Genomic DNA, 11,252 nt, shown 5'->3' with positions numbered 1-11,252 from the left:
GAGCTACAGAGCCGCTGCCCGGACGTCCATTCCCGCGATATGTTACAAAATCACGCGATGCTGCCCATTTGTTTATTCCCGAAAGATGGCGGCGGCGCCTCCAGATGAGGTTAGCCTGCAGTCTCGAATCAGTAAGTCTCCATACATTTAAATACCAGCTTATCTTTTGAACGTGAAGCGATAGCCGGGATAATGCAGAGGGATATAGAGATATATTCTCACTTTGAATTTGCCGCTGTCGGTCAAAGTGCTCTCTGGGGAATCGTTTTTCTGGGGAATAGAGTCATCAAATCAAAAAGTGCAGTTGACGTTCAGGAACAAGCTCGTTCGGATAATGTATCATATTTGCTGAAATGTGCTTCAATTGTGAGCTAACATTAGGGTCAGTGTTGACAGTTTGAGGTTAGCGATGCTACGCAAACATGACATTTAAATTTAGAAGTCCTAGTAATTCCCAGCTGAATGCTAACAAAATCAATTAGCTAGTTAGCCGCTGACTAAGACGTCAGCTGAATCTAAGCGACACCCAAACCAGGAACCAGTCACTTCTGCTATAACCCCAGGATTCAGTCACAAATTTTCAGCAAACATGGTCGAACTCTATAAACCAGAGGCCTGATTGTTTGCATACTGCAAACAACCAGAGGTGGCAGCTGCTGACAGGGATCACAAGCCTTTAGTTTACCCGACACTTAACTCACAACTTTGTACCTGTTAAATCTCAGTGTGTTAACTGTCACTGCCTCCGAAATGTTGGTCTCAGTCTGAGAGGTGTGATAGACCTCACAAATCTATGCATTTTTTCCAAATGTCAAATCAAAAATCCACTCACTTGCAACAGTTTAAGTCAGAACAAAGAGCAAATGCGGAATTTTTGTCTAATGTGTTTTTCTCTTTCACAGACAAGGCTACTAATCCTCTGAATAAGGAGAATGACTGGGAAAGTATCAAGGGATTCTGTGATCAGCTCAATGATGAACCAGAAGGGTGAGATGATGGTGACGATGAATATCACACCATTTTGAAATAAACAAACTTGCACAATGACACTTCTGCTATACGTGCTGTTGATCTACTCCAGACCGTAAGTAATTGGACATAATTGGACGCACCATAGAAAGAACTGCGTGGGAGTTAAAGCCCTTTGAACACGATGTCCAAAGTTTAGGGTTTGAAAAATAATTGGACAGATACACATGAAAGCAAATAGAATCATCATATTTGATATTTTTTTGGAAAATCCTTTGCAGTCAATGACTGCCTGAATTCTTCAAACCATAAACATACAGATGCTTTGTGTCCTCCCTGGTGATGCTCTCTCAGGCTGCCACTGTAGCCACCTTCAGTTCATGCTTGTTGGGTCTTTCATTATCATTGCTTTGACTGTTGTCCTGCTGAATGATGAAATATCATCCACTCAATTTTGATGCATTTGGCTGAATCTGAGCTCACAGACTGTCCCTCTGTACTGTGTGCATTCATCCTGTTGCGTCGCTCAGCAGTGTAATCACATATATATTTCAGTGAGTCAGTTCCATACATGCCCGTACTCAATCAACTCTGAGCTCTTGTGTGAGCTCTTTTGTGCAAGAACTAACATAGAATGACACACAGCAGCCCAAGAAACATTATGTAGCCATGTGTCCAATTACTTTTGAGCCTTACCTTTGAAAAGGGCTATACCTCCCACACATTTCACTCTATATTGATGTTACTGTGCTCAAATTAAATCTGAGACTTGGCACTTTAATCTATTATATATTATTTTATTCCAAAGTGAATGTGCTGAAGCACAGAGCCTGAAGAACAAAACATGTATAACTGTCCAAATACTTAGTCTGGACTGTAAATTTTAACACCTTGCGTTCAGCCAGTTTCACAGCTCTATAGAAAACATTTATCCCATAAGATACGTCATCACAACTTCAAGCATGTCTGTTCTCATTTGTGGGTGGTTTTTTTCAAGGTTGCTTTGCTTCACATGTTACTAAACAATTTCCATAGGTTAGTACAAAGTGTTTGTCTGTATTGCATTACCCTTGATGTCTTTTTTTCTGGCAGTAAAATGAAGGTTAAGTCTGTTTTTATTCCTCAGTCCCCAGCTTGCAACCAGACTTCTTGCCCACAAAATCCAGTCTCCTCAGGAGTGGGAGGCTATGCAAGCGCTTACGGTAAGCGATTGAATTGTGTGCAGCAGCATTGATAATTTCACTTTCCATTTATACTTGAACTTAAATCAATCTTCATCTGTGTATGTTTGTTTTGTAGTGAACAAGTGCCAGGGCCTGCAAAAGTCCACAGTGCATGTCATGCATCATTATTGTAACTGTGGATACTGAAATGTAAAACCAGCAAACTTTGATCAATTCTCAGGTTCTGGAGACATGCATGAAGAACTGTGGAAAGCGATTCCACAGTGAAGTGGGAAAGTTTCGCTTTCTCAATGAGCTCATCAAGGTGGTCTCACCCAAGGTAATGACTGGTGTCCAGTGTACTGTCATACCAGTGAGGCTGCAACTGTAAATCAATTAAAATGATTTTTTTGTAGGTGAATTGAATAGTGAAAAAGGCAACTATATTCTTGATCGCACAGTATCGTTCCAAGCAGAGGTCTGATAGCAGAATCAACCATCACGAGCATCAAAAATACACAGTATGTTGTATTTAAGCTGCCAGTTTTTGGTGAAGTCATGGCATGAAGCTCGGTGATCGGTGACAATAAGATTTCCCTCCTAATCTAACGAATCTAAAATACTGTTAACCAGAGAGTAAGTCACAGCACACTTCAAGATTAAAATTCAGTTTCAAAGGTGTTTCTTCTCTTTTTTTAGCATCAATGTGTTTAAAGAATAAACACATTTTTCTTCAACAATCATTAATATCCCACTCTCTCGCTCTCTGTGCAGTATTTAGGTGCCCGGGCTCCAGAGCCAGTGAAGAAGAAGGTATTGGAAATGATGTACAGCTGGACGGTGCGGCTGCCAGATGAGACCAAGGTAGCAGATGCGTATCAGATGCTGAAAAAACAGGGTGAGCTCCCCAGATGTTTGAGAACATGACTAACCATCAAGCTGAAGGACTGTTTTGTCATTGTCTTTAGTGTTATATTATGGGTATGGTATGTTATTCCATCCATAGATAGATGGACCAAGCAACCGCTCACCCACTTTCCCCTTGGGGAAATGCAGGTGTCCAGTAGCTCCCACAGTGTGTTAGTGAACCATCCACAAATAAAACACAACAACAACAATAAGCATAATGAAAACATGATAGAAATAAAACAATGCTTAAAGCATTATTACACTATATCCAGTACATCTGCCATTCACTGGTTTCTAATGTGTTATTTTTTTTAAATTTTTTTTTTGTTCCCATATTTTAATGATAGCGTGTTATTTTGGTTCCTGATATTCTCCTGTTTTAACAAATGGTGTTCTGCACAAAGTGGTATCAGTTCTCCTTTTTATGCTGATGAGCCAGGAGCATGAGACAAATGTCCTTAGTCATGCTCAGGTGAATAAAGTTCAGTCTTTAAAATGGAGTTCCCAGCCAAGTAGCGGTTGTCCTGAGTTACTGCAGAACAGTCAGTCCTCCCGCAGGGTTGTATCTGCACAACACTGGTTTCTGATGTCTGACAGAATATAACAGACTCAATTATTATAGTCTGTGTTTACTTTTTATAAAAGGCATGTCATGTACAGTGTTACAGCACCAGTGTCTCTGACTGTGAGTCAGAGGTAATGCAGATTCTGTGATTGAGATCTAAATACTGTACAGCGTAAATATATGAACCAGGAGCTGTGTTGTTGACCTATAAGTTTAATAGGTGTCCCTGTTCTCTTCCAGGTATTGTCAAGCAGGATCCTGTGCTTCCTGATGACAAGCCCCTCCCACCCCCTCCACCCAGAGCCCAAAGTGCCATCTTTGAGGATGAGGAGAAATCCAAGGTATGAAGTACGAGTGATGATGAAGAAGCTGCCACGTTAAACAGGTTTACAAAGGGAAGGATTTGTAAATCGTATCAGTTTTGTGCCTAATCCATGAAAATCGTCTTTGAGGTGAAGTTCCTTGTGAAGATGTTGAGGCACCAACGGTTTATAAGTTGGCTTCCCTTCTCTTTCCTCCCCTCTTGTGTCCTATCCTGTTTTTCTAGATGCTGTCACGCTTATTGAACAGCACTCACCCAGAGGATCTAAGAGCAGCAAACAAGCTCATCAAGGAAATGGTCCAGGAAGTGAGTCATCAGTTTTTTTTTAACCAAATGTGTTGGACAGTACATGCATGTGTATCCATGTTTGCTCTCCCTTCATAGTAAATAAACACCTGATTATTTAGAATAATTATATTAATGCATCTGAACACCAATCTCAAGGCCCTTTCAACTATTATGGATATAATATTTTTAAAATGTTTATAGTGATTAATATTTTGTTTCAAGTCTCCTCCAACACTTCACAATAGATACAACATATGAGAAGCTGAAAATCCAATTAATAATCAAAGCTTTGATCAAAGTAAAAATCAAAGATCAGGGTGCAGTTTCTATAAAATAATTCTGAAGTTAATATTTAAAATAATTAAGAAAAAAAAACACTGTGGATATTTATTGTGATAAAGAAAAGTCTTAAACTGTAATATAGCCTTAATTATCCCTAAATTGTCACATCACTGAACAAATGCAGTTTGGACATGAAGGTCTGCAAAAATGCTCCAGTTTTAGATTTGGAGATCTTGAATGTGATGTTTGATCCCAGGGCACAGTGAGAGCCTATCGTTCTTTTTTTTTCTAGGACCAGAAGCGAGTGGAGAAGGTATCAAAGCGAGTGAACGCCATCCAGGAGGTGAAGGAGAGTGTTAGCCTGCTGAGCCAGCTGCTGGAGGGCTACAGCAAGGAGAGCTGCTCCCAGAGCAACCAGGAGCTCATCAAGGTTAGCACAGCTCAGCGCATTAAAACATGCTTCAGCTACAGTCTCATTATCCAGCTGGGACCAGCTCAGTAGAAGTGTGGCTTTAGTGTTTTAACGTGGTTCTAATTGCAGGATCTTTACCAGCGCTGTGAAAAGATGAGGCCTACACTATTCCGATTAGCAAGTGATACAGAGGATAATGATGAGGCACTAGGTAAGTTGGGTAGTTTGTGGTATTACAAAAGGAAGAACAGGACTTTTACAGATTTAGTGTAAACAGACTCACTTCAGAGAATAAGACTAGAAAACCACTTTGATGTTGCTAATTGGTTTTTCTGCTCACAGCGGACATCTTACAGGCCAATGACAGCTTGACACAGGTCATCAATCTGTATAGACAGCTGGTGAAGGGGGAGGAGGTGACAAAAGATGGCACAACTGCGCCCTCACAACCAGGTTTGCCATCAGTGTTTATGGATTTAACATATTCTCCAAACATTGCTGTAGACCACGAGACCACAGATGGATATTTTCTGTCCAAATCAGGCAGCAGTAGCTCAGCACTTGTAGACCTCATGGGACTTAACGCATCACCCAACACAGAGCCCTCCAGCCTAGAGACCCTGACTCAGAATGTGGGTATCAGCCTCTTGGATGATGAACTCATGTCTCTGGGTAAGTACAGCTCATTGCTGACAAAGAAACCCATCTGGCTTTTGAACAGTTTTAACAATCTTCAAAAGGCTAAGTTAGCAGTATAACACAGCTTATTCTGCACAGCACAGCTGTACCTTATTTCCACTGGCTGTGGGTGTAGCTGTTCTGTTGACTAGCTGGCTAAAATCCAGCATCCTCAGAGGCAGAACAAACCTGGCCACAGTAAAGCTAGACAGCATTCTCAGCCTGTTTTATATTTAACCAAATCTTTCATAAATTCTGACATTCAATTGTTTTTTATCTTTTAGTTGTGTTTAAGATTTGTTGGAAAGCGGTTTTGAGCAGCATTATGTTTTACTATTTTAACCACTGAAAACAGGAATCCAACATAACAAACCTTGTTATTTTTTGTTTTCTTAGGACTGAATGTAACAGAAAACTGCAGCTCCCAGAACACTTTTCAGGTGCGAGTTGTAAGATAATTTTGTACTTGTTCACATTGAAGCCAGTATTTGTAGTTGTTGAAATTTTGTAACTTTGGCGCCACCAACTGTACGTTTCAAAACAGACTCTTCTACAAATAAAAACTAACCAAATGTGCTTTAATCACATTACAAAACACTTATATAATTTTCAAACTATTTCACATAATTTACTCCCCTATACAGTCCTGACACGTGAACTCTACCCCTCTGTTTTCTCAGTCCGTTAATAGCACAGAATCATCTGCTCCATCTGCACCAGCTGCAGTGTTGCTACCAGCTGTGGTCCAGACACAGCAGGCTCCACCAGCAGGGGGCTCCACTGCTCCTCCTAAAGCCATGGAGGAGCTGGATTTGCTGGGGAAGACGCTGCTACAGCAGTCCTTACCTCCAGAAAGCCTGCAGGTGAAATGGTAAGGGAGACAGAGCAAAAGATGTGGAATAATAACATGAAGTTGTCTGATGGAAGTATGACTGTGACAAGTTTAATACACTGACCTCTCATAACCCTGAGGTGGAGCGACACAGTGTTAACACTCTCACTGTAATGGACATCCATGTTTCCTGTTTCTCTACACCCCTTATCATGTTGCTTTTACATGCAGGGATAAGATCCAGAGTCAATCCAGAGTCACTTTACGAGATCTCCAGACCAAGTCCAGCGCCAACTCTAGACCTACTCCTCCTGCAACCACCACGTCCTCTGGTCTAGCTCCTGTTCCAGGGCCCACATCCAGCCTGGCCGTCCAGTCAGAGCAGCCTGACGCACTTCTCCTCTCCAACCTCAGTCTCACAGCTGCTGAGAAAGGCTCATCACCTGCTGCTGACCCCTACGACAACATCTCCCTTACTGACGTTACTGTGCCTCTGGAATCAATCAAACCCAGTGAGCACAAGCAATAACATCAGACCCAATAGTGACACTCCCTTTATTTCTCCACATCATATTTTGACATGCTTTTTTTTTTCCTTTTGTGTCTGCACATATGTTTCAGGCAGCTTATTACCAGTGACTGTATTTGACAAACACAGTCTCCGGGTTTTGTTCACCTTTGCCCGTGACTGTCCTCCATCACGGCCAGATGTGCTGGTGGTGATCATCTCCATGCTGTCCTCGGCCCCCATTCCTGTCACTAACATCCGCTTTCAGGCAGCTGTGCCCAAGGTTGGTTCATGTTGTGTTCTGGTCACACTGATAGCAGACATGCCTAGTAGTCCAAGATGCCCTTGGGAACCTGAAGGGCACTGGACCAGTTTTTGGTCCAATCCCAACAGTAGCTAGAGTCCAAACATTTAGTGACCTGGAAACCATATCTGTTGACTAAAATGTTATTTGTGGATGTCACTTGTTAAACCTTTAGATTTTATTGAGCCACGTGGAGGCAGAAGTTGTGAACACAATACTGATCAGTATATACTTAACAGTCATTAATGCAGAGCAACATCATTTGAAGTTGTGTTTCTGGCCCCTGCTGAACAGCGCAAATATTCCCTCCTCTTTTAGCTCTTTTTTTGGTCTCTCCTGAGACTCCTGAGGGAAATATCTGCCTCTTTAGCTGCTAAATGCTCTACTATGTTCACCAGTCAGTCACAAACAGTGTCTGTCTGTCATGTGGTGCTGAGCAGGTTGTGTACAGTGGCTTTTTATAGGTTTTTATTTCTGAAAACAGCTGCCTGCTGCAGCCAAAAAGAGCAGTGAGAGTGAACCAGGACTGTACAGCTTAAACCATGAGCTGAAACTTGATGTAAAGCTGTTGGTAGCTGCAGATTTGAGTGATATTTTCCTGCATATTCTCTCTTGTTATTTGATAAAGAGTTATTATATAAATATCTATTATGGCCTCTTAACTCTATTTGGGTGTGTGGTTGTGTCTATGTTGCCTAGGTGATGAAAGTGAAGCTGCAGCCTCCCTCTAGTACTGAGCTCCCAGCCTTCAATCCCATCCTTCCTCCAGCCGCCATCACACAGATCCTGCTGCTGGCCAATCCTCACAAGGTACTGGTACCTTGTTTGTTTACGGGGACAGATCTGCTACATCATTGCTGGTGATGTAACGTTGGGCTGACATTTGTTTCTCTTTCAGGAAAAAGTACGTTTGCGGTACAAACTAACATTCAACCTGGGAGACAAATCTCATGATGAATCTGGTGATGTGGACCAGTTTCCCCCTCCAAACACCTGGGGGAGCCTTTAATGAGAGGGACCACCCTCCTGGCATCTGATCTGCTGCTTCCTTTAGATTTTGGTTGAAGTTGGCTGAGGCAAGATGGCCTCTTAACTCGTCAGAGGCTTCAAAAGTTTAGAAATACAAACTGACATGAGAGCAGTTTGGGAGCCAGCTTCTGCCTTGTGCCTTCTTCACAGCCTTCCTGTCCCTTTTCCATCATCTCTGTGCTCCTGTGTTTCGTAGCTACTTTCTCTTCTTCCAACAATCAGTTCAACGCAGAGATGGCAAACTTAAATGCAGTGACTTCTGGGAACAAGTTGAGCCTTTAAAAGAAACTGAATGTGTGCATTTGTCTGCTAGTCCCATGTCATGTGAAGTACGTGTAACAACATGTTTTGTTTTGGTTTTTTTTTTTTTTTTTTTTTTACAAAAACTGCAGAAAGTGTCCGATGCATACATAACTTGGGATTCAAAATGTTACGTGTTTAGAGTTTTGTCACAACTTGTGTGTCCAGTGTTTATTTTGAGTGTCGGAGAGAGTCATTATTTTCTTTCAGTCCATCAATACTGTGTCTCTGCTGAACTTTAAGTCATCTAAATGCTCGAAACATTATTTAAAAGTGCTAACAATTTTACCAAAAGCCAAAAAACCCAAATGCATTCAATTTATGATATGGAATAGTTGCCATTTTACCTGATAACTTATCAGACTGAAACTGTTTTTCTATCAAATGAAGAATTGGTTCATTTTCTCATTGTTTCAGCAAAACTTAAGTGTTTCCAGGAAACAGTCAAATTGAATCATGCTCAGCTTAGTAGAAAACCTCTTCCACTTTACCCCAGAATGAAAACAGTGTTGTTTATCTGTCAAGCACAGAGTTGTATATGGAAATAATCAGACTAAATGTAACTGTTAACTCCCACATTTTAAATCAATATAGTGGGTTTCCTTTTATCCAATGGAGATAGATCAGTATGAGGAATTCGTGTGAAATGAGGACTGGGAGAACCAAATTATCCAAAGAGCATTACAATGAATTGATACATGGTTTTTAAGTACTGGTTTTAACATTCTGTGTGAGAGATTACACTTCAGCTTTGTGCATCTTAGCTGCCGCAGTAGGCCTTTTTCACAGCAGCAACATTAACATTGTCTCCCTGTCCCAGACAGCCATGACAGTGGGGCAGTGCGTCAGCATGCACAATACCAGGACCCTGAAACTGAAGCAGCTAAATGGAATTCAGCCATCAATCATTTTATTAGTTGTAAGATAAGATAGTCCTAATACTTCTGCTTTTCCTATTGTGATGTGTTTGTGTCTCCTGTGAAAAAGGCCCATGAAGGAAGGGCACTGAGTCTCCGCCCCTTTTAAAAAATTCTGCTTTTTATTTCTGCATTTTTCTTTGTTTTCAAAAGATTGGGACACTATTGAGAACATTATGTTTCACTCAGGATTTTGATTTGGAGATTTTTGTTATTCCTTAATCAACCTGAATTTATCATGCACTTATTTTGTTTAAATTTTGCACATGAACCCATTCCCTTTGACAGTACCTTGTCATTCCTCATTTGCTGCCTTTCTACTGTTGATTGACCCAAAGAGGGACATGTGAAGTCCTGAGCTGACGTCGCTGACATCCAGTTTGATTCTACCACATGTGCCTGACACGAAACTTTTGATTTTTCATTTGCTTTGTACATATATGTATACAAATAACTGGTTTGATCTTTGTTTCTGTTTTTCATGTCCATGTCCTTATCAGCAAAGACTTTGTGAAAAAGATGACACAGAAATGACACAAATGTTACAGAATCATCTGAATATCTGTGATCATGAGTTGATTGGAGCACAAGTCAATGATCACTTCTTAGGGTCATAAAATAAAGTAAGTTTGGAGGCAGACTGATTCCACCTGAGAAATAAGATTCTGAAAAAATGAAAATCCAAATGTGTGTAACTACAGACGAGATAAACCTGGAGCTTCTTTTTATAACATGAGGGATCTATCTAAGAATTACCTGCTGAGCAATATTTATTCAGTTTTAAATTTCATGTAGTAGATCAGCAAATGTCAGAAAACAGTAATTACACAATACAGTGCCATTAATCAATCTGACAGGCAGTTTTATAATTCTATAAATGAGCCATTTTATTTATTGACACTGCTTACTTGTCTTGAACTGGCAGAGGGAGAGCAATAATGAGACAAAAAGCAGCCTCAGCTATAACCTTTTAGTCTTTCATGGGTCAATCAGATTGTAAATAATGAACATTAGCATGATTTATTGTAAACTATGCATTGAGGGGACAGGTTTTCAGTTGTTGAACTACAAGTTCAAGATCATAGGCCTCATTTTTTTTTATCAACACAACTATCATCATCCTCCTGGATGAAGGTGGCTCATTTTTTGACTCGTGTAGTTTTAAGGAGTGGATGGTCATGTTGGTAGAGTCTGGCCTCTGTTGGAAAAGGTTTGGGGAACAACAGTAACTCCTGCTTCTTGACTTTGTAGAGGCCTTGGCTTAAGGAGTAAATGACTCAGCAAGTCCTCTCTATTTGGATCCAAGTACATGTGAAACAATCTGATGCACTAACTGCCCCTGAGTTAGCCTTCTCATTTCATATCTGGTTTAGAATTCATTGAAGTCAATTTAACGAAAAATTTTGTTCCCCAACAAACCTGTTATGAGGAAATCCCAGTTCTGGGTAATGCAAATATTAAACTTAAATAACTTCCATGAGTCAGACTGCAGAGCAATTCACTCAAATGTGATCAAGCACAGTGTCCAGCTTTGTAATATATGGATCAGACTGGATTAACTTGGACTGACCAGAAAAACATGACATGATTTTTTTTTCAGACTGATACGCTACAAAAAGATACACCAAACTCAGTGTTAGCTACTGGAGGAGGGTGAGGGGTGAGGTCTTTTGAGATATATTTCTGAGGAAGGAAAATGTCTTTCACATCTGTGCTCCTACTGTAAATAAAAGCTTCAGGCCATTATGTATATCTACAAATAACAGCAACACAC

General features: G+C 40.6%; 1 protein-coding gene across 1 annotated transcript; it reads left to right on the top strand.

Annotated features, from left to right (window-relative positions):
• Positions 1 to 38: 38 nt before the first annotated feature.
• LOC139636034 (ADP-ribosylation factor-binding protein GGA1-like) lies at positions 39 to 10,116 on the top strand. Its single transcript, XM_071503698.1, has 17 exons — positions 39 to 131; positions 903 to 987; positions 2,096 to 2,171; positions 2,374 to 2,472; positions 2,907 to 3,030; positions 3,847 to 3,947; positions 4,154 to 4,234; positions 4,791 to 4,928; positions 5,040 to 5,121; positions 5,253 to 5,363; positions 5,454 to 5,582; positions 5,985 to 6,028; positions 6,269 to 6,459; positions 6,652 to 6,932; positions 7,042 to 7,211; positions 7,932 to 8,042; positions 8,131 to 10,116. The coding sequence occupies exons 1-17, from the start codon at positions 86 to 88 to the stop codon at positions 8,239 to 8,241; spliced, it is 1,980 nt and encodes a 659-aa protein (XP_071359799.1). The 5' UTR covers positions 39 to 85; the 3' UTR covers positions 8,242 to 10,116.
• Positions 10,117 to 11,252: the final 1,136 nt, after the last annotated feature.

Source organism: Trachinotus anak, unplaced genomic scaffold (assembly GCF_046630095.1).
Source record: "Trachinotus anak isolate AG129_WGS33_773 ecotype Australia unplaced genomic scaffold, CSIRO_AGI_Tana_v1 ptg000019l, whole genome shotgun sequence".
NCBI classification, from domain to species: domain Eukaryota; kingdom Metazoa; phylum Chordata; class Actinopteri; order Carangiformes; family Carangidae; genus Trachinotus; species Trachinotus anak.
The sequence above is the reverse complement of the archived record's forward strand: the minus strand, read 5'-3'. Positions and strand labels throughout refer to the sequence as shown.